This window comes from Halichoerus grypus, chromosome 14 (genome assembly GCF_964656455.1).
Source record: "Halichoerus grypus chromosome 14, mHalGry1.hap1.1, whole genome shotgun sequence".
Taxonomy (NCBI): domain Eukaryota; kingdom Metazoa; phylum Chordata; class Mammalia; order Carnivora; family Phocidae; genus Halichoerus; species Halichoerus grypus.
The window spans coordinates 47,779,075-47,805,733 of record NC_135725.1 but is presented as its reverse complement, the minus strand read 5'-3'; the positions used below and the strand labels follow the sequence as shown (position 1 = coordinate 47,805,733).

The window sequence follows — 26,659 nt, the reverse complement described above, 5'->3', positions numbered from 1 at the left end:
ATGCCCACATGTTTTTGCCTTGACATCCTCAGACATGTACTAAGAACGAAGCAAAGAAGGTATATATAGTATTACAGAGTAGTGGATCAGGGCTTACAGAGACAGGGAGTTCTGGGTTCAGGTCCGTTATATCATCTGTGTATCTCTAATGTGCAGCCGGGGTTGGATCCCTGCACTGGGGAATTCGAGAATCATAATCCCACATAACCCAAACAGCTCAATATTAATGCTGGGGGGGGGTAACCACTTTATTTTGTTGTTTACAATTAGCAGCTTATTATCTTGAAGACAGTCTCCTAGACACAAACACAGACTTTACAGATTCTTTAAACAGACAAGCTACATGACTAAAGGACCCAGTAACAGGCCACAGTGAATAGTAGTATCTCTGAGGGAAAAAAAGGCTCTCCCTGCGAGAGAAAACAAAACACACTCCTATAAAATGAACAACAAAAAGCAGAGAAAGAAGCAAGCTTCTGTTTTATGAAAAATCCAAACCATTAACTTATGTAAAATAATTCATCAACTCATAAAAAGTAGAAACAAAGGTCAAATATTAATTTTAAAAATACCTGACACACAAGCATGTGTGTCTGTAGTCTCTTACAGAGTTTCAGACTCTCTGAGGATTAAACACCCAGTTATTCTCAAGTTGTTGCAGGCCCAAGTATTGTTCTCACTGTACAGTTATTAATGATCCTCTTTTTTAATACAATGAAGACGGAACCCAAACAGAACTCCTCTTAGAATTACCATCTTAAACTTTGCTTCACATCAGTTGTTTTCAAGAACTGGATCTTTTTATTTTTAAGACAACTTTATTATTTGATTATATTCATTGTAGAAAAATGTGAAGACACAGAAAAATAGAAAATTAAAATGATTCAGTGACCCAACCCCAAATACAGTAACAAAAGATTATATATCCATTTCTGGTCTTTTTGTACATTAATGTAGAACTTTAAAACAAAATTAGCAATGGAAAATGTGTGCACATATCCTTTTTTCCTTTCATATTATAGAGCAGCCATTTCTTTAGGACATTAAATATTATGTGAAAACACGATCCTCAGTTGGCTGCTCCACAATCCAATTAGAGGTAGGCCATAATTTACCTCCAACTGTTGGATATTCAGATTGTTCTGAATATTTACTATTATAACTAATGGTATATTAGACATCCTTCTTTATACATAATTCTTTGTATCTCTGATAATTTTTTAAAGATAAATTCCTAGGAGTAGTGTAACCAGCACAAAGGGTCTAAGTATTTTTAAGCCTTTGATACATTTTAGCAAACTGCCCTCCAAAAAGACTGTACAAATTTACAGTCACACCAATAAACAGCCTAAGAATTCCCATTTCTTCTTCATATTTCCTTGGTAACATAGGGAACTGGATGTTACCTCCCACCCTTTATTATTACAAATTTACTGGGGGAAGGATAAATGGGGTCTAATCTTTTTTTCTAAAGTGTCAGAATTTTTCCACATGTTCATTGGTCATTTTCTGAAGCAGCCTAAGCCTTCTAGAAGGCATCTCTGATAAGTGCATGTCTTCTTGTCTTATCATGTTCTTCTCCTTAACAGGCGAGGGCATGAGAGCTGCATGTCTTTTCCATGTTTTTTCCAAGTTAAGCTGAAATTTCTCAAATGGCTGAAATTAGAAAGTCTTCTTGTCTCCTAGGCAGCAGTGCTCGTTTAATGTCTTGGTAATAAAACAGAAAACTGGGCCATATTCTAAAAGGAAGAAAACAGGCACAGTTAACCAAGCATTTGCTATAGGTAGTGATTCTGAAGATCAGGATAATCACCAGGAGTACTTATAAAAAACCAGATTTTGATTTCAGAGACTAAGGACTCACGGTATACACACTTTCAATAAACTCCCCAGGGAATTCTCCTGTTCACCAAACCTTAAAACCAACCAACCAGGTGTGGGACTTGCGACATAGCCCCTAACTCTTAGTTCCTCCCTCTCCTTTCTTGTAAAGTGAGTTGTGCTTATCTCAAGAAGGCTGTTCAGATTCTCCTGGACCTCCGGCCCCTTGCACATCCACTAGGATACACTTTATACACCAACCTCCAGCCTGGATTAATGTAAATCAACCTCTGTCATTCACCTTATCCCGCTGGAAAAAAAATCCTTGAAATCTTAGTACATTAGTATCTCTAAACCTAATAGGACCTTCTTCATCACTGCAAGCCTTACCTATCTTTATAAACCACAGCTGGTCACACAGTGGGTGCTGAGTGTTTCCGAAATGAATGAGTGAATGGACGATACGCATTTCAGTGTAGAGGGGACTGAACACGCTACCCCAGAATAAGCGGTTATTAGTAGGGTGTTCCTTAATGAGACAGAACGGAGGCCATGATTCTCAGTATCATCTAGAGCAGCAATTCTTCATTTTCTTTCTTTAGATCATGTATCTCTTTGAGAATCTGAGGAAAGCTACACATATTAACTCTCTTCAAAAATGCATACATACAGAAGCACACTATTTTTACATACTTCCAGAAACTTCACAGAAGGAAAGGAGAACGTGGATTTCTACCATCCTAGCACTTTTCTACTTAAAAATGAAGCTGAAATAATACATTTATTGCTTGAGAAATTATCTTCAAATTCAAAAGACTACGGTCAAATGGGGTCAGTTGGAAAACCTAAAACAAAACAAAACAAAACCAACCCCCAAACAAAAGAACAACCCATCACATGTTGCAGGTGACATTAGCCTCCGCAGCAGCAGAAGCATGAGTCATATTTGCCATAATCAATAGCGTGCTTATTTAGACAAGCTAACATCCTGCCGTTCCAGTTGCCCTGCATTCAGGGAAATGTAACGGTTTCCACTTTAAACTGACTTTCCTCAATTCTTAGAAATTAGTTTCACATTTGTAATAAAGGCTTGCCTGTATTTCAATTACGATGCAACACTTCATGGGGGAAAGAGGGGCGATCATTTACTCATTAAAGAACATTTAGCTCCTAGGTATAGAGGTTGAAACCAACACATGTGTTTCCTGTCCCTTATGGGCTTAAAGTCTGGTGGGAAAAAAATGGAATCCAAGTTCCAATATTCCTGACTTTGCCAGTGCGTAGGGCGGAGAGACAACCTGTTACAGGGGTGAGTACTGCAGCCTGCCGTATCTGCTTGCAAGAACAGGCCCTGTGTATCTCTCAGGGGTTTTGTATTGATAGCTGGAAACCGGCTGGGTTGGAGCACTTCCACCACGCACGCGGTATCCACTAAAATCATGGCTCCTCAATGCCCAGCAGCTCTCAGTCACTGACCACCACACAGTGTCTTCACCACACTAAAATTGTGGCTCTCATTCCAGAGCTCCTTAGTGGTAGCAGGTCAGGTAGGGAGGGCTTTTATCAACTTTTCAAATCCTCTCTCAACTACTTGTCATAAGACCCAAGAGTATAGGTATGAGCTAGACCTTAGGACATGCTAGCCACGTCCTCTGGATACTAGGGGAATGTAATATCCAATCGATTTGAGGCAACTCCTTATCCAGTGTGGTTAGTCAAGAGAGTCACAAAATGTCCAAATAAAAATCATGCGTCTCTGAGCTTAGCACTCAGTTTAAATTATATTCTGAGAATTACTACTAGAGTTGAAAAGCTACCAGTCTACAACCCATCCCATGTTTATCATTAATCATTGTCTTAGTCTGATACAACATCAACACTAAGTAGACATTCCCTGGCACTGTTTTGGTATTGCTATTAGTATTTTGGCTTTAAAGGCTGCCAACACTTTGCCTGGGTCTGCCAAAGAGCAAACCGCTTTGTCAGCAATGTAAGCCACGTACAGAACAAGCACTATCAACCTTCTGAAGTATGACTTAGGGATACCCTGCAAAGCATGACAATGTTAAGAGCCTGGCAGACGAGATACTAAAACTCTCACCACCTGAACTTTCAATAGTCTTGCATTACTCGCCAAAATATATAATTACTCAATTTCACAATGGTTAGTATGGTAGTAAAGAGCATGAAAACTTGTAGAGAACTTCTAGACTAGTATAAAACACATGACGAGCTGGACCAAGGATGAAATGCAAGTAAGAGAAAAAGGCAGCCGATGGTCTGTGGAAGCGTCTGCTTGCAGATGGCTGAGGGTACTCACCTTCAGGTTATGGAGGGTTTCTGACCATTCCATGGACCCTATCTGAGGTATGGTAGTGAGGAGTAAACTTTTGGCTTTATTGGCATTTTCTTTCAGGGTCTTTAAGACCCGGTCCACCGAAACCTAGAAAAACAACAGCACAGGATGTTACTAGCAATTTACAATCCCACTGCTCTCCGCAGAACATTTTCCTGAGCTCCTACCTGATCTGTAAAGTCAGTTTACTCCAATTCCAATCCCCTGAGCACCAGCTCTGCATTTTTCAAGGCAGGCTCGTTCCCGGGGTGGGGGCAGGGGGGTTGTGCCTTGGAGAAACCCAATGACATCTCTGAAAAGCACTGCTGTTTTCAATATAATGTCTGAGAAACTATCTCAGATGTATAATGTGTTAGCATGGTCTGGAAAGATGTGGCTAATTCTCACGTCCACAGTAAAATGGATTCCAGTCTTAAAATTGTTTCCACGCTGGCTCACCAATCACAAGATAAGCACATTGCTCTTTAGAGAAGTCTTCGAGCTAATGAAGAGAAATGCTGGAATCAGAGTATCATCATTTCTACAGCTCCCAATGAATTAATGGATGGGCGGCTAACATCACAGAACAACAACAAAAAAATCCCAAACCGAACAAACAATCCACTTTGATGAGCTTCCTGACAGGAAAACTAAACACTGGTTTTGACATCTGAATTGGATGAACTCTCTGGAACCAGCTGTCAGTTTACAGAAAATACAGACGACAGAGAAATCTGTCAAACTACCCCCAAGGAGATGATTTCAGTGATCCAGAAAATTTCCTATGGGAAACTCTACAGGGCAGATGACCTAGTTTCTTTTCAGAACACTTGGAAGTAAAAAATTGTGATATTTGAGATAGCTAGAAACGTGAACTGTGCTTCGATATATTAAGGAATTACTGTTGGAATGTGACAGTGATAATGGGGTTATGTTAGATGTTTATGGATAAAATCATGGATCAGAGTCCAGATGAAATATAATTGGTCCTAAGCTGATACGTTTATAGTTGAAGCTGCATGTTGATTTACAAAAGCTCATACCGTCGTCGACTTTTGTATATGACTGAAATTGCTTCATAAGGATGTTGAAAAAAAAGTTGTGAATGTAAAATGATCAGAGGTGGAGTACTCGTCACACCTCACTATACTTAGAGAGTATCTGAGGTTCAGGGGCACAAAGATTACACCTTTCTTTCTATTTCCTGGAGTTTATATAAAGTCCAGATCCATCCCACAAACACTGAAGTGTGTTCAGAAAAAACTGACGAGCACTGTAGCAGATGGGAGTCCCACTGCTGTGGGAACACCCTGCAGTGAGCAGCTGGGTGCTCGCAAGTACACGCAGAGGCACGTTTTTAAGCAGTCTTCCGATGCAGGCTCATGCAGCATCCAAGAAATTCACCTTATATTTACTTTTTTCCTTATGCTTTTCCTTTGATTGATATTTCTTTTTTTTTTTAAGATTTTATTTATTTGAGAGCAAGAGAGAGAGCATGAGTGGGGGGGGGAGGGGCAGAAGCAGAGGGAGAAGCAGACTCCCCGCCGAGCAGGGAGCCCGATGTGGGACTCGATCCCAGGACCCTGAGATCATGACCCGAGCTGAAGGCAGACACTTAACCTTCCTTTGACTGATATTTCCATACAGACTCTGATTGCTCTTTTCTCGTCTTTGTTCCTGCTGTTGGGCTCCACCCAAAATGCCTGTTCTACTAACCTCCTCACAGTAAAATCTAACCCTCTGTTGAATGCCCAGTTCAAATGTCCAGTTTTCTTCTCAAACATTTCTGCGCCACCCCCCTGCATCATAGCTGGCATGTGATGACTGCCTTCTCAGGAGCCAGCTCTATAGGGGCTGCTCTACGTATCTAATTTGGTTTCACTCTCCCAGAAATCCCGCAAGGTCAGAACTGTAAGTAAACAACCTCCACCCCTCACCTCTGGCTCCATCCCACAGAAGAGTAAATGGATCAACGAACTTGCCCCGTGTTACAAGGAAGTGGAGTAACAGGAATCTGAAGGTGGGTGTAGGCAACTCGAAAATCGTTTGTACCATGCCACGCTGCACATCTGGTTTAAAGCACGGTGACACACACGGCTGGCTGAGGATGCGATTTTCGCCTGTGCTTTTCTTGTGGCATTTAGCATTATCTGCCTTCATGCCTTACCACTTACACACAGCTTAGCGTCTCTGCTTTCAACTCAAGGGGCTCTAACTGCCTGCTTTCCAAACCTCATGTAGTAAAGGAAAGCACCACGTGCTCTGCAGGGGAGACAGATGTTTCTAGACTGAGCAGAAAGCCACAGGCAGGAAGCAACCTGCTCTCGGGGAGCGGCAGAGACTGGAGCCTCCTGCTAATTGGAGGCTGCTTCTCACCACCATGAGGCTGAGCTGTCCCTTAGGTGACCAGAGCTGCCAAGTCAGAGATTATGCTGTGTCAGGATCTGGAAGTTTCTTGCACACAAAATATCCTAGTAGTTAGCAATGGTTTATTACACTGAGGAGTCGGGACAAGGTACTCACACAAAACAAAGAACCTGTGTTCAAGTACAACCCAAACTCCATATACACAGATGGACTGACAGCAAGGGTACCTTACTGTTTTCCATGACAATGGACAGCACAACAAGCAGCTCTGAGATGGTGGGAAGGGCCATCTTGGAGAAGAGGTCACGTCCCATAAATGTGCTCCCAACAGCCACCCCTGCACTTGTTCACTTTAAAACCCCTTGATTGTAATTTTGTCCCTTTCTCCATTTTAAATATTTTTATTTATTTGAGAGAGAGAAAGAGAGAGAGCGTGCACACCAGCAGAGGGCGGGGCAGAGGGCGAGGGAGAGAGAGAATCTCTAGCAGACTACATGCTGAGCGGCGAGCCTGACGTGGGGCTCGATCCCACGATCCTGAGATCATGACCTGAGCTGAAATTAAGAGTCAGACGCTCAACCGAGTCACCCAGGTGCCCCCCTACCCTTTCTCTATTTTAAAATGAGACAGGGGATAAGACAAATGATCCAGTTTCTTCAAGTGAAATGCCAGGAGTGAAAAGACAGGGGAATATTAGATTAAAAGAGATTTAAGAGGCAGATAATTTAAATGCAATATGTGGATTATAAGGGACCCTGATTTGAACGGTTATATGAGACAAGGAAAATGTAAACAGTCTGGATATTTGGTTACGCTAAGGAATTAATATTTTTTGGTACAATAGTGGTATTGTAGTTATTTTGTTATTTTATTTTATTTATTTATTTATTAAAGATTTTATTTATTTATTTGAGAGAGAGAGAATGAGAGAGAGCACATGAGAGGGGTTAGGGTCAGAGGGAGAGGCAGACTCCCCGCCGAGCAGGGAGCCCGATGCGGGACTCGATCCAGGGACTCCAGGATCATGACCTGAGCTGAAGGCAGTCGCTTAACCAACTGAGCCACCCAGGCGCCCTATTTTATTTTTTTTTTAAAGATTTTATTTATTTGACAGAGAGAGACACAGCGAGAGAGGGAACACAAGCAGGGGCAGAAGGAGAAGGAGAAGCAGGCTCCCTGCAGAGCAGGGAGCCCAATGCGGCGCTCGATCCCAGGACCCTGGGATCATGACCTGAGCCGAAGGCAGACGCTTAACGACTGAGCCACCCAGGCACCTATTATTTTATTTTTTTTAAAAAAAGGCCTTCTGGAAAAATATTTACTTCAAGAGGGAAGTGAGTAGGAGCATACACAGGACACAAGGCCGGCTGTGGATGGTAAAGCTACATGATGGGTAACTGGGGGTTCATTATACTAGCCTCTCTCCTTTTGCCAATGTTGGAAGTTTTCCACAGTGAGCATATTTATTCTGGAAGCCTGACTGAAGTGGTCAGTGTCTTCACATACCAGCTGGACCTCGCTATCTTTCCTGCCCAGAACCCCTCACTGACCATCCCTCTGAAATACGTACATAGTCTACACGGTGCTGCCTCCCTCCCTCCCTCCACTCCCCGCCAAGCGGGCCTGTCTTTCCCACCACCCTTCCACCGGAAAGGCCTCCCAGACTTCAAATGTTAGGTTGGGCCAACTGGGTATGTGGTTCTCACCACACTATCTCTTTATAACCCTGAGCTTTCTTACACTGGTTGGCTTAATCTCTGCACCCCCTTACCCCCCCAAAGGCCTCAGAATATTCGCTCCTCACAGGCTTGTCTGTCGGCTGTCATATTCCTACACCAACAGCATGCAGTCATGGTAGGCTCAACAGACAGGTATGAATATAGAGGCCTCTTACCAGGCAGAGGTAATAGGTCTTTCCCTTTGAAAACACACATAATGACCAGTAGCACAGGATAAGGAAATTAGAACCAAAACACACTTTCATCCTTAAAATAAGGCCAAGTCTCAATATGATTCGCACCACACCTACATGTCCACAATGTACTGTTTATCCGTGGATAAAAGTGTCTTTTTCTTCTCTGTGGAGATCTTTGTTTGTATCTTCCAACGAGAACTATAAAGAAAATACCTGACCACATACAGAGCTGACTTTAAAACCTGGCAGAAAGGCACTTTCTGGAAGGAATACAGTAGAACAAATGGTGAAGACACTCTCTCAAAGGCTCCCATGGGGCTTTACATGTTGGGAAGAGAATTCCACCTACCGCTTCCTCATGCTCCTTCCAGCAGTCATAATCTGTTGCCATGGCGATACTCGCATAGCAAATCCCAGCCTCCTTAGCGAGAACCACCTCTGGAACTGTGGTCATGTTGATAACATCCGCCCCCCAGGTGCGGAACATAAAGCTTTCTGCCCGGGAGCTAAAACGAGGTCCCTCGATTGTGACCACTGTGCCTTTTGAGTGGCACCGGAGTCCTAACTTTTTAGCAGTCTCTATGAGGACCTAGAAAACAAAGAACCACACACTCAGAAAATACAAACATGAGTTAACAGCTTACTATTTTGTTTTTTTTCCCCTGATGGTTGCCAAGTTAATGACTTCAAGATTTTTACTACAAATGGCTAGTACCTGCAGGCCCTCAGACAGAGCCTGGAAGATCTAGATCCGAACCCCCTCACATAACCCTGTTCCCCCGGCCCCTTGCACACACAGCTTCCGGCTACCAGAGCGAACAGTGAGCTTCTTCTCTACACCAGGCATTTGTTTATATTAATTTCACTTATTTCTTAACAGCTCGAAGAAGACTAAGCTGGGTTGTGAACATGGACTTGAGTCTGAGCCCTTCACCTCCCAGGGTGAGCTAAGGTGCCGATCCTATTCACATCTCCTCAAAGACATGCTGAGAACGGTTTCCAAGCTCTTTCACACAAAATCTGAAGACTTTTAGAGAAGCTTTTTTTGGTTAGAAAATGATTTCTGGGGTACCTGAGTGGCTCAGCTGGTTAAGCGGCTAACTCGTAATCTCGGCTCAGGTCATGATCTCAGGGTTATGAGATCGAGCCCTGTGGCTGGCTCCGAACTGGGTGTGGAGCCTGCTTAAGATTCTCTCTCCCTCTCCCCACCTCCAATAAAAGGGAAAGTGATTTCTTCATAATCTCTTTTGCCTGTTGTCTCTCCCAAAAACAAAACCGGAACGGGGATGTGCTGGTTTTTTCTCTCTAGGGATAAACTTATCATGGCATCTTACTTTAACGGCAAGGCCACGCATGGGTTTTAAAAACATTATTTAAAAGTTTGATCACTTTTTCCAGCGACTAATTAATAACACACATCTAATCCTCAAGTTATTAATTTCTAGCCTGTGTTTCAACATTCCTTTTTAATTAAAAAAAAAAATTAACTGTTAACCCACTTAAGCACTGCCAAAACTTCACTTAATCTTTGTATGTTTTCATTTTCTCATCTGTAAAATGGGAATAATGAGATTGTATTACAGAAGTACTGTGAGGATTAAATGAGCTAAGGAATAATACAGCACAGAATTGTGTTGGGCACATTTTAAACACTGGATACAAGCTAAATCAGTCTTCTAACAATTACTAACACTGGCACCTTCCACCCTTGTTTGCCAAATAACTGGCACAGACTCCTGGGGTGCTTTATATATAAAATGGTGTGACTCAGTGTCAATAAAGGCTCCAATTCAGGCCAAAGTCTAGCCTGCACATGCTGGAACCACATAAGCAAATTAACCTGTTTCTCTAAAAATAATTTTCATTATGCTATAGCAATGGGAGAAAGAATTTTAATAACAGCCTTGGCAACACCAAATTTAGAAGCGTGACAAGTCACAATGAATAGTTGATATTGTATCATGTTTGTTTATACTATATATGCTGAAAATAAGATTACGCTTAATAAAAACTTTCCCCTCGAGTACAGGTTATACATTCGAGGGCCTAAATCACTCTTCCTTCACCTCTACCTCCCCCACCCCCAAATTAAAATATAGCCAGCCCAGTCCCATCTTCATTTAATGTCTTTTAAAATCCTGAATAACCAAGCTGTATATCTTGGCCAAACTTCAGTATTTCCAGAAATGACTGGAGGAATATCATAACTACCTTGTACACTGGACTGCGGCATGTTAAGTTCTCACATCACCCTGGGAGGGGGGTGCCATGATGGTGAGGAGGAGGAAGTGAAGGATTATGGATGTGGACCAGCCACAGAGACAGACCCTGGGGTCTCAGTCACTTGAACCAGCACTTTGCACCCCCACAACCACAAGAACGGACAACTCCAACATCATGTACCAGCAACCAGCAATACAAACCACAGGCTGAGAGATCTCTGGGTCTGAGGCAAAGATGCTTTCATTTGCATGTTCTGAGCAATGATAATGGAACTCCTGAATCTACCACCATCCTTCAAATGTATTAGCAATATTAGATCACCAAGCTAAATATATTTTATGTGTCCAGACTTTGAAAGACTGTGCTTCCGATTACCTCCTAAAATGACTAGAGGTGAAAATATTTTGGGGGTAGAAGTGACATGGGACAAAATATTAACCCCACATATGTGACAAATGTTTTTTCTACCCATGTTCTAGCGAACCAGTTCACCTCCCCAAGGGAAACCACCAGTTTCTTTGGGTCAATTTTCTAAAGATTTTATTTATTTTTATTTATTTGACACATAGTGAGAGAGAGAGCACAAGCAGGGAGAGCGGCAGGCAGAGGGAGAGGGAGAATAAGGCTCTCCTCTGAGAGGAGAGCCCGATGCAGGGCTCGATCGCAGGATCCTGGGATCACGACCTGAGCCAAAGGCAGATGCTTAACCGACTCAGCCACCCAGGCGCCCCTCTTTGGGTCAATTTTCTAAAAACACTCTATCTGCAGGTTAATATTGTCGTATTTACCTCTTTATATGTAACACAAGTGGCGGAAATCTTGTTCACCACTTGACAATTCACCTTGACAATCCTTCCTCATCCGTACATGAAAGGTCATGTGAATGTTTTAAGTTAAAGTGATAATTGCCAAGGGGCAGCACCATCTACTCTACATTTCTGGACAATATTTACAAATCTCTTTCAGAGTATGTAGGAATAAAGTTATATTCCAAGGCTTATTTTTCCCACTTTCCTTTTTTTTTTTAAATTATTTATTTATTTGACACAGAGAGAGAGGGAGCACAAGCACAAGCAGGGGGAGCAGGAGAGGCAGAGGGAGAGGGAGAAGCAGACTCCCCGCTGAGCAGGGAGCCCGATGCGGGGCTCGATCCCAGGACCCTGAGATCATGACCCGAGCCGAAGGCAGACGCTTAATGACTGAGCCACCCAGGCGCCCCATTTCCCATTTTCTTAAACTGCCTTTCCTAGCATTCCTTTAGTCTTACATGGGGCAGGGAGGGGTCCCCTGGCTTGGCTAGACCAAGAATAGCTGAGTTAATGTTGGCTCAAGAGAGGCTAAACTCTGTTACTGGAAACGGTCTCCAACTGCTGATCGCCAAGCCACCACATGAGCATGTATTCTGTATACATCATTAGTTCATTAGTATTTATTTCTACCCTACCTCTACTGCTAGTACCTGAATTCAGTGTTTTCTGTGGGACACGACCTCAGGCCTATTCTCTCCCTGGTCTATTTCTTCCCAAGCTCTCCCCATTTTGAAATGGACAAGAATCTTATATATATCTTATTACCCCTGGAAAGCAAATTTATTATGTGGACAGATCTGCGTTTCAGAGAGAAGACTAGCAGCAACGTTTTGATATATTCTGCTGATAACTACTTGGAAACATACACATCCCAAAAACCCAAATACACACTTAACCTGCCATTTTTTTTAAACAAATAAAAAGTGTATTTTCACACAAATCAGAGAGACTCAACAAGCAGTGGTATATCTGAAATGGCTCCCCCTGACTCCTGGCTTCAGATTCTAGATTTTTGTTTAAGACCACCGTGAGGTTAAGGAGCCCTTGCTGTAAACTGTAAGGAAACTACTTTTATACAATTACACAGGGCTGAACATAAAAGCTGCAATAAATCTACTTTCCATATGTAGGTGTTAAAATTATCTGAATGAGTAAAATGCTTCCATACTTCCACTGAAGGGCTAGCCACTTAGGTCTAAGATTTCACTGTAATCCTGGAGAGGAGGCTGGACAGTAACAGCCAACCTCGCCTCAAAGGCCAATGATGCCAATCTGACAATTTACAGATGATCAAAAACTGAATTCATAAAAGCAGTTGTTGGATGGCTCGTAACTGACAAGCATAGCTCAGAGCACTTATAAATAACGGCTCACTCGTTTATCCTTCCCACAGTGCTGTGAGGTTCATGTACCATTTCCTTCATTTTCCAAATGAGGAAACTGAGGCCCAAGGGCATTAAGTAACTTGTCCAACAAGACACAACTATTAAGCACAAGAGCAGAGATTTGATCCCAAGTAATCTTTTTCCAGACTGTACACTCTGGACTAATACGCTAAATGACTTAAAAGGTATTCTGACAGCAAAATCAAAACCTATAAAAAAGGCAGGTTGCACGTCTGAGTGACTCAGCTTATCGATGACCGAGAGCAGCGGAGGCAGTACTAACAAAGGGAAAGTCTTCTAGAAACCTTGCAGAAGAAGCACACTGGAGAGGGGAAGAGGGACTACCTGCTTAGCCAATTAATCGAACTCTAGATGCCACCCCAAGCCCTTACGACTTATTTTGGCGCACCTTCCAGAAAGACTACAAACCTCTCTCGTTTTGGGGCAGAACGGCTCAGCCACGGGAATATGGCATACTCCTCTGGTACTGGAATGACTTCCATCATAGAAGGTCTGAGGCCTTTTGGTGGTCCTACAAAATAAAGGGAAAAGTTTTTTTTTTTTTTTTTTTAAAAAGCCCTCACTCCATCCTCTGGGGGCTGGTGAATCCATAGTACCTAGGTCAATACCTTGGTTCTCACTCCAGAACCGATAGCTCTGGATAAGCTGAAGGCAACTGTTGGAAAAGCTGCTTCAGGACAGTATGTGGCTTTTCTGGCTCTGGGTTGGTGTGTGTGGCCTGGTGACTGACAGAACAACCACAGCGGATTGTAGGTACAACTCAACTCTGGGCTCAGGACGCTGGGTAAAACCCCTAAGAAGTCACTACAGAATTCTCAATCATTGTAGACGTAGACGTACAGTGAACCCCATATATGTCCATTATCTAGATTCAACAATTCAAACTTCGTCAAACTTGCTTCATCTGTTCGTTTTTCCATGGTTGCAAATCTCAGACTTCGTCGTTTCACCCCGACTTCAGATGGACCAAAATATGTGGATTTTTCACTGTAATGTCATGATCACATTTGATAAATATCAATTCCTCCATACCAACTAATACACAGACCAGATGCAAATTTCCCTGATGTCCTCAAAAATGTCCTATTTTTTTTTTTTACTTATCTTTTATTTTTTAACTAATGCTTTTTTAGTTTCAAGCTCCAAACAAGGTCCTAACCTTGCATTTGATTGGCCTGTCTCTAATGAGGCTAATTCCCGCCCTCCACCCCCGACCGTATTTTTTCATGCCTTTGGCCCACTGAAGAAAGCAGCCCTTTGTCCTGCCCCGCTTGCGGGACTCTCGTTGCCACCTCATCTAGCTTGTTCCTCTACCCACCGTAATTAGTTCTGAAACCTTAGTTCAATTTCTGGTAGAACATTTTTGAATCCACAAAAGAAAGGCTAAAATTAACCCAGAGCCAAGTCACCCTGCAATTTTTCACCCAAAGTTTTCAGAATAAAGTACTTTCTGTGTCCTTTATATTGTTCTCAACTTGAACTCATGAGTAATACAGGAAAGAGAGTCTTCATCTTTCCTATGGCGGGGAGGGCTGGCGAGGGACAGCCCAAGGGAAAGCAGGGGAAGGTGGGCCACTTCATGTCTGCTTTCGGGAGCGGGAGGGAAGGGAACACCATGGAGAAATACACTGGTTGGATTTATACAATACAGCTGGCGCGTCCACCTACCAAAATTCACCTGTTCCTTCCATCCTGTCACATACTAAACAGTGACCTTAGCTGGCACCAAAGCCACCTGGCTCCATAATGAGGTCTCAGTGCCCTGCAGGGATGAAAACCTAGCCTGGACTCCTCCCAGCCCTCTGTCATATGTGTCTTGGGGGAAGGCCAAGTTAACCCCCAAGCAATTCCAGATGGGGTTGAAGAACAGGTCAAATGGCCGTCCTAGCCCACATAAACAGAGGCTTTCCTCTTTTTGTAAAACTAACCAATAAAATGGGGCCACATACTCCAGCTCTGGCTTGGTATCAGCCTTCCATGAGTCAAATATTAGCAATATCCCCATTTACAACCATGATGAAGTATACGAAAACAGGGCCACAAAAACCTCCAGAAGCAATACCCCCATAAATGTCTATGCACCTTACCTATCTCCGTCCTTCTCTCTTCTCTTTCTACCCCTTCTTTGCCTAATCCCTCCTCTTTGTTCTGAACGTCTACCTTAAGACAAAACATGTATTATGCTTTATGTTATATCACATACACTTGATACTTATTACTACAGTTCATCCCCTCTGTCAAGTGGAACATTTTACACTTTTCTCTTTAAGCAAAGTTCTTTAACTACTAACTACAGGGCTTAGAGCAAACTGCCATATCTGTTCGATTCTCTATTTCCAATCATAAAATGTAGTTCATCCACCCATTTGTACAGGCATCGTGAGGATGAAGCCAACCAAGATGTCCAGACGGCTGCCGGCAGCTCAGAAGCAAGGTCAGGGGCTAGCGACAAACACGGAGCCGGCACCAAGGAGAAGCTACGGCTGAGGCGGGGCCTCGGTGCACTCAGCCCTGTAGGGGCAAGGGAAGGGCGGAGCCCTGAGGAAGAAAAGAAGACTCTAATACCAACATTTCTAACGGTTTCAGGGCTAAAACCACTATATACAGCAATATTCCTGTCCAGCATAAAATGATAAGGCATGATTAATGCTGAATGAAATTCTGACCAAGAGCCATAGGATTTACAATGGGAGGGGATGGAGCACATTTTTTCCCGTAAATACAGTATAGTATGTAAATGTATTTTCTCTTATGATTTTTTTTTTTTAGATTTATTTATTTGACGGAGAGAGACAGCGAGAGAGGGAACACAAGCAGGGGGAGTGGGAGAGGAAGAAGCAGGCTTCCTGCAGAGCAGGAAGCCCGATGCGGGGCTCAATCCCAGGACCCTGGGATCATGACCTGAGCCGAAGGCAGATGGTTAACGACTGAGCCACCCAGGCGCCCTGCTTATGATTTTCTTAATAACACCTTCTTTTCTGTAGCATACTTTATCATAAGAATATAGGACATAATGCATATAACAAGATAAAATGTGTGTTAATCGACTATGTTATCAGTAAGGCTTCTGGTCAACAGTAGGCTATTAGTTAAGTTTTGGGGAGGTCAAAAGTTATACATGGGTTTTCAACTGAACAGGGGTCAGCACCTTATACAACATGCACAACATGACCCATGTCGTATAAGGGTCAACTGTAATTTGTTACAGCACCTACAGGACACTAATACACGTGCTTATGGGGGTTAAGATATAGTCAACCCAGTTATGGCTTCCACAGTAATAAAGAAATGGTGCTGAAGGTCAGCCCCAACTCTTGCTTCATTAGCAAACCCTCCCAGCTAGGCAAGGGGACTGCGAATTTCACTTCCCCATTAGCTTGGGACCCCAGTGGAAAACAGACTCTGGGACTGACTGACTTGGCTGGCTTTACCGCTCACTCCGTAACTGTGCCTCAGAGAAAAGTCAATCTGATCTCTCTGCACCTCAGTTTGTATCCGTTTCCTCATATTTAAAATGGGGAATAAATAATACCACCTACCTTCTAAGGTCGATGTGAAGACTGAATGAGACATGGGAAGCAAGTGCTCAGCACGAGCAACTACTATTTATGGAAAATCTGCTCCTGTACTTCTCATGCGCCCACCTCAGAGCCTGACACATGTATGGACCCTCAGGTCGAAGGTACACAAAAAACCGCTTGAAGCTATCAAACAGGGACACATACTAAGAGAAGTGAAGTGTGCGTCCGAACCAAAAACTGCCCATGGAAGAGTGAAGGAGGCAAAATTGTGTTGTGTACCGGCAAGAGTGAAGTATGTTCAAGACTGCTAAGGAGAGAACACTGGGCACTTTCACACACAGAACAAAGAAAAGACCAGAGAAAGACTGATGGGTTGGTTGTTGAATCGGCTGGTAGACTGACTGGTAGACTCTTGAATCGGCTCTCAGACAGCCATTTGTTAATAATCTCCGTCTGAGGAAAAGCGGAGTTGCAAGCAACAAGGAGAACACTTGTCGTACAGCAGAAACAAATGCAACTGCGCATCTCTGAGGAAGCACATGTCCCCAACAAGCCTCAGCATGCAGGCACATGAGTCAATTAACCTACTGGCAAAGCAGGGCCGACGGCTGCTCATAATTAGCATGGTTTTGGGGAAATGATTCTACCCACGTCACTTAAAAGATACCTGAATAGTAATGCGCATGGGCAAACTCAAACTCAGTCTCTAAGAAACCTAAGTAAAACAAAAAATCCTCCCAATCTCTCTTTTCTTTCTTCTTTTTTTAAAGATTTATTTATTTACCCCAAAGAGAAGGGGGGGGAGGGACAGAGAGAGAGAGAGAGAATGTGAGCAGGGAGAGGGAAAGAGAGAATCCTCAAGCAGGCTCCCCACTGAACTCAGAGTCTGATGCAGGGCTCGATCCCACGACCCTGAGATCATGACCTGAGCCAAAATCAAGAGTCAGACCCCCATCTGACTCAGCCACCCAGGTGCCCCCAATCCCTCTTCTCATTAAAGCCCGGGCTCTGAGGGCAAGTGGAAGTGTTCTCTGTAGCAAGTCATCACGGCCACCACAAACTCGTATTCACAAATATACAGATAACTGGGCACACCAATGTTAACCGAACCACAGTTAATACAAACAGGGAGCTGAAAACAACCCATTTCCCACTTAGCAGGCAGCTTAAATAAGCCACACTGCCGGCAATGGCAGAGGGTTATGTCCGTTAGGATCTGACTACACGTGTGGAAAGCTAAGAGAGATGGTTAGCTCATGTGAGCTAGGAGAGAAGAAAAAGACAAACTCCTCTTTTTCTAGAATTCCTTCACACAAACATATTTTTTGGGTGTGTTAAAAAATATATAAATGGTATGTAATATGGACTGTCTCACAATATGCTTGATTTAGTTAATGATGATAGATCTTGAAGACTTTTCTGTATCAGCACATAGAAATTTACTTGTTTCAAGCTCTGAATAGAAGGCCATGGATATATCAGTATATTTAAGTTATTATACAAAAAATGGGTAATTAAAAATGGTACAACCACCAGTGTCTCTGCATGAGCTACCTTGTACATGTTCCTCAAAAAACCAAGAAAAGGAACTGTTGCAAAGGTCTCACATTTTCAAGTTTAATGGACAGATTTCACCAAATTTCCCTTCAAGTAACCAGAAACTTAGGAGGGTTTCACTTTTTACCATATACGCTCCTCTACTATTTCCACTTCATCTCATTACAAATATGTATTACTCTTTAAATGCTCTAAAACACAGGTTATGTTAAACAGCATTTTAGTTTTAGCACACACTAGAACACCAAAGACAATTTAAGTTAAAAATTTAAAAAGTATACAAATAGAAGATGGCAAAAAACAGAACAAAACAAAACAAAACAAAACAAAAAAGGCCAGGTCACCAACTGGTTAGATCAAAAGGATATTTATATTCTAGGAAATAAGCATAACTTTAAGATCAATAGGATTAAGAATGAGCCTTCTAAATGTCTAGGTGTATATATATATGCGGTGTGCACACACATATTTATGGACAGCACTGATGTGAGCATGCTTATTTATTTATTTAAAGATTTATTTGAGAGAGAGAGAGAGAGCACGAGTGGAAGGGGCAGAGGGAGAGGGAAAGACAGAATCTCAAGTAGACTCCGTACTGAGCGCAGAGCTCGACACCGGGCTCGATCTCACAACCCTGAGATCATGACCCGAGCCAAAACCAAGAGTCAGACGCTCAGCGAACTACACCACCCAGGCGCCCCTGTTGCGAGCATGTGAATAAGTGAAGGGTCAAATCCTAGAAGATGTGGGTCATGGAGTTAGGGTACAAAGGGTTCTCATCTGGAGGAGAAAGGTAGGGCGCTGAGGGGGAGGAAGAGAATTTAAAACTGCAGTGGGGAGGGGCACCTGGGTGGCTCAGTCGGTTAAGCTTCTGACTCTTTGATTTCAGCTCAGGGCATGATCTCAGGGTCCTCAGATGTGAGCCCCATGTCTGGGTTTTGAGGTGAGAGCAGAGTCTGTTTAAGACTCTCTCCATCCCTTTCCACCCACCCCTCGCCCCGCCCTGCCCCACTTGTACTTTCTAAAAATTAAAACTACAGTCAGAAAAAGTAGTACAGTCAGGAAAAGTCAAAAAAAATTTTGACATGAATGACATGAATGGCAACCCATTATGACATGGAATGAATCTGTTCTCTTAACCAGAAGGAACTGAGAGCTTCTAAATTTGGACACCCGTGATTAAGATCCCTCCATCGCTCTGATCTCATAAGTGCTTATGGTGCCACAGAAAAGGAGAAAAATGTACGTGTTTATATCCCAACAAGGAGGCAACACTGTTTAATAAACATGTACAGTTTTCTCTTATTTTCTACTTTTCATGAGGTCTTGCTAAACAGAGCATGCAAAGCAACAGCACGATAACAAAATCCTGGCTCTGACATAGGGGCTGAGTAACAATCTCGATGGACCTCAGTTTTCTCATCTGTACAAGGGGGATGTAAAAGGTATGTACATGTTTCCTAGTGCTGTGATAATTAGCAGCACCAGGAACACAGTTAGGACCACAGAAGCAGCTTTGTTTCACCATAAAGTATCATGGACATGGCTCCAGGTCAATGTATGTAACTTTAACAAATCCTGTTCACAACTTCACCACATTCCACAGGATAGCTGTTCAACCACCGCCTTAGGCTGCTCTTAAGAAACAATATACACACATCCTTGTTCCATGTGTCTAGAAAAATACACCATTTGGTGCTTTTATTCTTAGGACTACAAACCACAAAAGGGAAGGCTTGTTGGAGAGGCATGCATATTTTAAAACTTACTGAGTCAGACTGCCTTTTAAAAAGAGTTCTAGGGGCACCTGGGTGGCTTAGTCAGTTAAGCGTCTGACTCTTGATTTTGGCTCAGGTCATGATCTCATGGGTGGTGAGATCGAGCCCCACAGCTTAGCACAAACTCTGCTTGAAGATTCGCTCCCTCTGCCCCTCTTCTCACTCGCGTGCTCTCTCTCTCTAAAACTAAATACATCTTTAAAAGAAAATAAAAATAAAAAATAAAGAGTTGTTAACTATCTCTACCAGCAATAGGTATGTGAATGTGAATTATCCAGGACCTAATAACATCTGACATGTGGGAAGAGCTTCATATTTTCTTTCACTTCAAAATTAACCAGAAATAACAACTTCATGTTCAGAAGAATAGATGTTACCAGATGATAAACACTAATATTTCACTGAGAGGGAAATGGGCAGGGATACTAAGTACAAAGGCAATGGAAGAAACCACCACAGAGGTGACAAGATATTTTTAGGTACATGTCAAAGATCATTAGCGTCGATGACAAAAGGAACTAGGAAAAAATGACATCATATTACTGGAAGAGCTGACGTCTTCTACACACAGAGCTTGTTAGGAAATTCCTCCCCCCTGGACTGTGCTGTGAACTCTGAGCTGGTACTAATCACTGCTCACTAAAAACCCCAACCAACAAAGGTTCTGGGGCAAGCCTGCCCAGAAAGGAGTAGAAGCTCCGTTTCCAGCACTTTTTTTTTTTTTTAAGTAGGCTCCACAATGGGCATGGAGCTCAACGCAGGGCTTGAACTCACAACCCTGAGATCAAGACCTGAGCTGAGATCAAGAGTCTGGACGCTCAACAGACTGAGCCACCCAGGTGCCCCTCCAGCACTTTTCTGATCATGTCTTTGTTTCTATTATATTTTTGTTTATTTATTTTTTAAAGATTTTATTTATTTATTTGACAGAGACAGCCCGAGAGGGAACACAAGCAGGGGGAGTGGGGGAGGGAGAAGCAGGCTTCCCGCTGAGCAGGGAGCCCGATGCGGGGCTCGATCCCAGGACTCCGGGATCATGACCTGAGCTGAAGGCAGACGCTTAACCCACTGAGCCACCCAGGCGCTCCCCCAACCCCCTGCCCATGGAGGATAATTTAATCTTGAATTATAAAGCGTGAAGTATCTTTGGGATCCTGTCCTGGATCTAGTGGCGAGAGTGAATGTGAAGGGAGAGGGCAGAGCTGGAAGTGTGCGTGTGAGGAAAGGCAGGTGAGGTCACAGACATTGGACGCTAACGGAATTCAAACTCCACAGGTCCCACTTACTGGCAAATGACCAATATTTTTGAGTTTTAAGTTTCCTCAACTATAACCTGAGAAAACTACCCTTGAACGAGGTGAATAGGATTAAGTGATTTGTGGCACTTAGTAGTACCTCAAAAATTGGGAGCTTATCAGCAATTTTATTAAGAGAAGGGACAGAAGGCAAGGCAGTAATAAGAGAGCTAGGTTGCTGAGCAGAACTCGGGAACTGCTGGGACCATGGCAGTAGCTACCCCGGCTCTCAGCACAGGTGTAGGCAGGAAGACGCCAGAGGGCAGGCATGCAAGTAACTGGTGAGAGGGAAGGGGAAAGAACATGGTCAGTTTATGCCAAATAGCTTCTGTTTTCTCACAAAGAGGAGACATTCTCAACCACAGTGAAGAAGACAGGCAGGAAGCCGTGAGGACAGTAAGGGTTTCAAAGAGCTGCTCAGAGGAATGGGAAAAGAGCCAAAGGAGGGCTTCCTGTGCAACTGTTTACCATAACCCCCGTGAGTGTGGATAAAAATCCATGCCCTGCCCCAGAGGTTCAAAGACTAGTGATTAATGGGCATCAGAGCACACGCACACCTCAACCTCCAGGCCGGTCCTCGGCAGGGGCGGGGACCAACAATCTTACCTCATGATTGAGGTGGAGAGGGGAAGCCCAGGGCTTTGGGAGGGGAAATAAACTGACATAATCCCTTACCACTGTGTGTACTGTGGGACTTTCCTGATGAATAAGCCAGCAAGAATTGCAGCCACGCTCAGTCGAAACTTTCCCTAATGTAGTGAACGCAGGACTCCCCGAGGAGGGAGGACATCACAACACAGCACCCTCATCTTGCAATGAGGACACTAAGTGACAGAAGAATTTGGGGGCAGAGCCAGGAAACAATTCTGGAGGTTCGCACTTCCAAGCTGGGGCTTCTCCCACGGCATTCTTCAAGCAGAACCTAACCAGGGGCCTCAGGCATACCAGGCCAACGTGGTAACAGCATTTCGCAGAAAACATCTGCCACTAGGAATCACACCCTGCTGTTTTTCATCTTAATTTTTTGGTTGTATTTTTCTCATGGTCAGAAAAACAAACTAAAAAAAAAAACAAAAAAAACAAAACCAAAGTCCTTATCTGTAAAACATTCCTGATAAAGACCTCTGTTAGGAAGTAAGAATCCCATCCTTGTCTTTAAGGGATATGTTTGCTGGGCACAGCTTGAGATAGTTCTGATAGCCCTAGCAGTTGAACGGGTCCTACTAATCTGCATCTTTTTAAAGATTTTATTTATTTATTTGACATTGAGAGAGAGGCAGCGAGAGAGGGAACACAAGCAGGGGGAGCGGGAGAGGGAGAAGCAGACTCCCCACTGAGCAGGGAGCCCGATTTGGGGCTCGATCCCAGGACCCTGGGATCATGACCTGAGCCGAAGGCAGACACTTAACGACTGAGCCACCCAGGTGCCCCTAATCTGCATCTTTTAAAAAAACAATTTAATAGAATGTGGGCATCTTTCCCAACAGCTTATAGATATATGGTGAATTCAATTCCTTTCCACGGTAACAATCGGGATTGATGGTGAAGAGGAGAGGTCATGTGTGGAACTGCTGGAATTCTCTACCCACGTGTACCTTGTACGGCGTGGAGAGTAGTTTGGGGTGACAGGTGTACGCTACACATACAAAGGTCTGTACCACAGAAGAACCCCCAAATTATGAATCTTGGAGCATCTCCCTTGTGAGATCCTTTTGAAGTATAAATAGCCTCACAATGGTCTCTTGGGACAGACGGAAGGTCAGATTCTTTCCTGAGTTCCGATGGACTGTGGAATGGCCATCCAGAAGTGAAACAAGTCCCATTCTTAACCAGGTTTGATCCTGGACTGTCAAATGACTTGTGGATCTGACAACAAGGACCTCCGTTGAGGTAAAAGAAATGGATTCGTCAAACCCCATTCGTCAGGAGGCATGAGGCACCGAAGACACTGACTGTGGACGAGCCTCCTCCAAGCTCTTGGTTATCAGCTGCTGTTTTTAACTTTGGTTCGTGAGGAACATCGCCCATGGAGCCCCGGACCCAGGGCAAGGGCAGAGTCAAGTAACCTATCCCTCTACAGTGAGAATGGGAAAATGACAAAACCAACAACACATTTCTGGTATTTAAATTCTAGACCAAGATCCATTTTGCTTTCCACAGCTGCCCTAAGAACAAACACAAGAGGGTTACTTTCACTTTAAATATTAGCTAAGGCATCTCCTTGCATGTCTGAGGAAGAGATGCCCGACTGCCCACACCCCAAAAATACCTGGAGCCACTCCCTTCCCCACCTGTCTGTTGTCCTGCTCTCTCCAGGTCAGCCGCACCCAAGACTCCCCTTCTCTCAGGCCCAGGCCTTCAACTTTTCACAGGCAGGAACATAGCAGAGAGAAAAAAAATTATTTTCAGAAGACAATGAGCTTATTTTCTTAAAAGAGCTTCCAACCCAACACCAGACTCCTTTAAAGGTGTCTTCCATTTTTAGAGTAGAAATCTAATGTTTTTAAAAACAACCCTAACGTCAAAGCCACCTGTCACTCTTCAACCTAAATGGTCTCTATGGTATGCACGGCAAGGCCAATGGACCAGGTTGGTGGTGTTTTTCCCTATGCTGGGCACCGAGGGCAGAGAAAGTAACATGCTTTAGTTCCGTCGTCTATTAAGTAAGAACAGCCACACTACTCCATCCCGATTCTTTTTTTTTGAAGATGTTATTTATCTGAGAGAGAGCGAGAGAGCACAAGCAAGGGGAGCTGCAGAGGGAGAGGGAGAAGCAGACTCCCCGCGGAGCAGGGAGCCCGACGCGGGACTTGATCCCAGGTCCCCGGGATCATGACCTGAGCCGAAGGCAGGAGCTTAACCGACTGAGCCACTGAGGCGTCCCTCCATCCTGATTCTTTATCACAAATTTATGTTAGGGAGATTAAAAAGATCCCTCTCGACCTCTGAAGACCCCTTGAGGACGAGGATATTTTTTCCTAAGATAATGTACCAGCAAAGTGGCAGCAATAAGCAAATGTGTGTTTCCAGATCAGTGCTGGAGAGGGGACTGGGCAGGGAGAAGAAGCCTCAGCGATGGTGGAGCTCAAACTTGGACTTTGAAGAGAGAGGGCCATGGGCCACAGATGTGCCTGAGGCTAAAGAGAGCCAAAACAAAACCTCCCGATCCAGGGCTCCTGTCCCCGTGGCTATAATCCACTGGGTGGCTTTGCAGAACGCTGCACTTTCGTTCCCCAAGCTGAGGCTGGGTGTTTGGCTGCGGGAAGCTCAGGCTGTGGGCAGCACAGCCCCCAGCTCGGCATTCTGGGCCTGAGGTCGGCACCGAGAGGACGCAGCAGGTGCCTCCCTGAACACACCAAGATTCACTTCCAAGAATGTGTTACTACAACACGTGAAGGCCATTACTCATAAGGCAAAAAGTGCTGATTCTCTTCTCTTCTGAGACAAACATACGGTAAATCATGCATGCACCCAAGCTTGGTGAACTGACTGAGCCAGAGGCAGTGTCATTCAGAAACAGTGACCAAAATCAGTAGAACACAAGCCACCTAATGTCATTTTAAATTTTCTAACAGTTACATTAAAAAAGGAAAAGAGGTAAAATTAGCTTTAATATCTTATCTAGCCCAATAAATCCAAAATGTTGCCATTGGAATATATCACATCAATATAAAATTTGAGATTGCTTCTAAATGATATTCCCTTTGGGATCCTCCTCTTCAGAGACCTTTTCTTCTGTTGTTACCACACAGCGTTAACTGCAGACCCCTCCAGCCAACAGGCCACATTCACAATAATGGCACCCATGTACTAGGCAGGTAGCAGGTGCTAGATCCCATAAAAGGTATTTGATAGAGACTTTGAACTTCCAAGGCAAGAGTTAAGGAGTCAGGGGGCGCCTGGGTGGCTCAGTGAGTTAAGCGTCTGCCTTCGGCTCAGGTCATGATCCCAGGGTCCAGGGACTGAGCCCCGCATCGGGCTCCCTGCTCCGCAGGAAGCCTGCTTCTCCCTCTCCTACTCCCTCTGCTTGTGTTCCCTCTCTCGCTGTGTCTCTGTCAAATAAATAAATAAAATCTTAAAAAAAAAAAAAAGAGTAAGGAGTCAGGTTATCCACACAGCACATAAAAAAGCACAGATACCAGAAGATCTTAAGGTTACATGTCTAAGGACTGCTAAGAGAATGAAACTAGATATGATGTAACACCTGCTCTCCTTTCTATTCTCCATCTTTCTGCCCCAACTGCTTTCTTGAAAGAGCCAGTATGTAAAACATCTACATTTACTATAGATGAGGAAAAGATTTGGCAAATACGAGTGTACAGTTATACCATTGAAGTAACAACTTAATCCGAGGCTTAATACCCAAGTCAGACTTTTCTTTCCAGGATCATCTATGATGCTTTATAAATCTGGATCAGTTGGAATAGGGAGTTTTGTACTCCGCTTTATTTTTTTAAGTAGGCCCCATGTCCAATGTGGGGCTTGAACTCACAACCCTGAGATCAAGAGTCCCATGCTCTACTGACTGAGCCAGCCGGGCGCCCCACGCACTCTGCTCTATTGAACAAGCATATTACAACCATTTTCTTAAGTCATTACCTCCAAACACATGGACTTTGACAACCACAGAGATCTTGATCAAGAATGCCAGCCTCCCTCTTCCTTCGAACGATCATGTTCATTCAATAGCTCTAAAAAGACTGAGCAACTATAGGCCATGCACTGTTGTGTGTGTTAGGGATAAAGTGGCAAATAGGGTCTTTGCCCTCACACGGCATATATTCTAGAGAGAAAGACGAACAATACATACATAGTGTCAGGTGCTGAAAAAATAATAGCAAAAATGATAGATGAAGGGCATGTAATGATTTTAGTCTTCCCCCATTATTTATTAGGCTGAGTCACATGAAACTGCTGATATTCAACCACTTCTGACCTAGAAAACGGTCAGTTTCACACAGCCCCACCTAACAGTTTCACTCCATCGGGAAACAATCAAGAATGCTTCTGATGGACTCTAAATTAGAACAGATCCCTGACAGACAGAAAACACAGAGAACTGGACTGAATAAACTTTCCTCCCATGGAAGAGGTGAGAGGGTGCTTGGGTGGAGTAAACTCAATGACAGCAGATGGGGAGGGTGGGATGGACAGAGGCAACAGTCTGGGGACTTCAACAGGAGCCACCAAATGGCTTAAACTCTGTGCTACTTCTCCCCACCACTGATTCAAGGCACAGAGTGTGGCCACCTGTCTCTACCTGGAATACCCTGGGAGGTGGTTCCTTTCACCAGGAATTGTAGGGGGACAGGGGGCAGTGGAAAGGGATCCCTAGGAGACCGACCACTTTCCCTTGTGATTTCTTCAACTATTTCTTTGGGTTTTTTTTTTTAAAGATCTTATTTGTTTATTTTAGAAAGAGAGAGTGGGAGAAAGGGCAGAGGGAGAGGGAGAGAGAGAATCTCAGACTCCACGCTGAGGGTGGAGCCTGATACAGGGCTCACTCTCACCATCCTGAGATCATGACCTGAGCTAAAATCAAGAGTCGGACGCTTAACCAATGCGACCCATCCAGGTGCCCCTCTTCAACTATTTCTAAATTCAGAAAAAGCCCAGGATCTTGGCAGTCTAT

General features: G+C 43.8%; 1 protein-coding gene across 3 annotated transcripts in view; it reads right to left on the bottom strand.

Moving 5' to 3' along the window:
• Positions 1 to 232: 232 nt before the first annotated feature.
• MTAP (methylthioadenosine phosphorylase) overlaps positions 233 to 26,659 on the bottom strand; it is a 44,409-nt gene continuing 17,982 nt past the window's right edge. For all 3 annotated transcript variants that reach the window (XM_078061294.1, XM_036082658.2, XM_078061293.1), the window contains 4 exons: positions 13,285 to 13,387; positions 8,788 to 9,027; positions 4,142 to 4,264; positions 233 to 1,739 (listed from right to left, as the gene is read on the bottom strand). In XM_078061294.1, the coding sequence (XP_077917420.1) occupies positions 1,701 to 1,739; positions 4,142 to 4,264; positions 8,788 to 9,027; positions 13,285 to 13,387 (505 nt within the window). In that variant the 3' untranslated portion in view covers positions 233 to 1,700. The remainder of the gene's footprint in view (positions 1,740 to 4,141; positions 4,265 to 8,787; positions 9,028 to 13,284; positions 13,388 to 26,659) is intronic.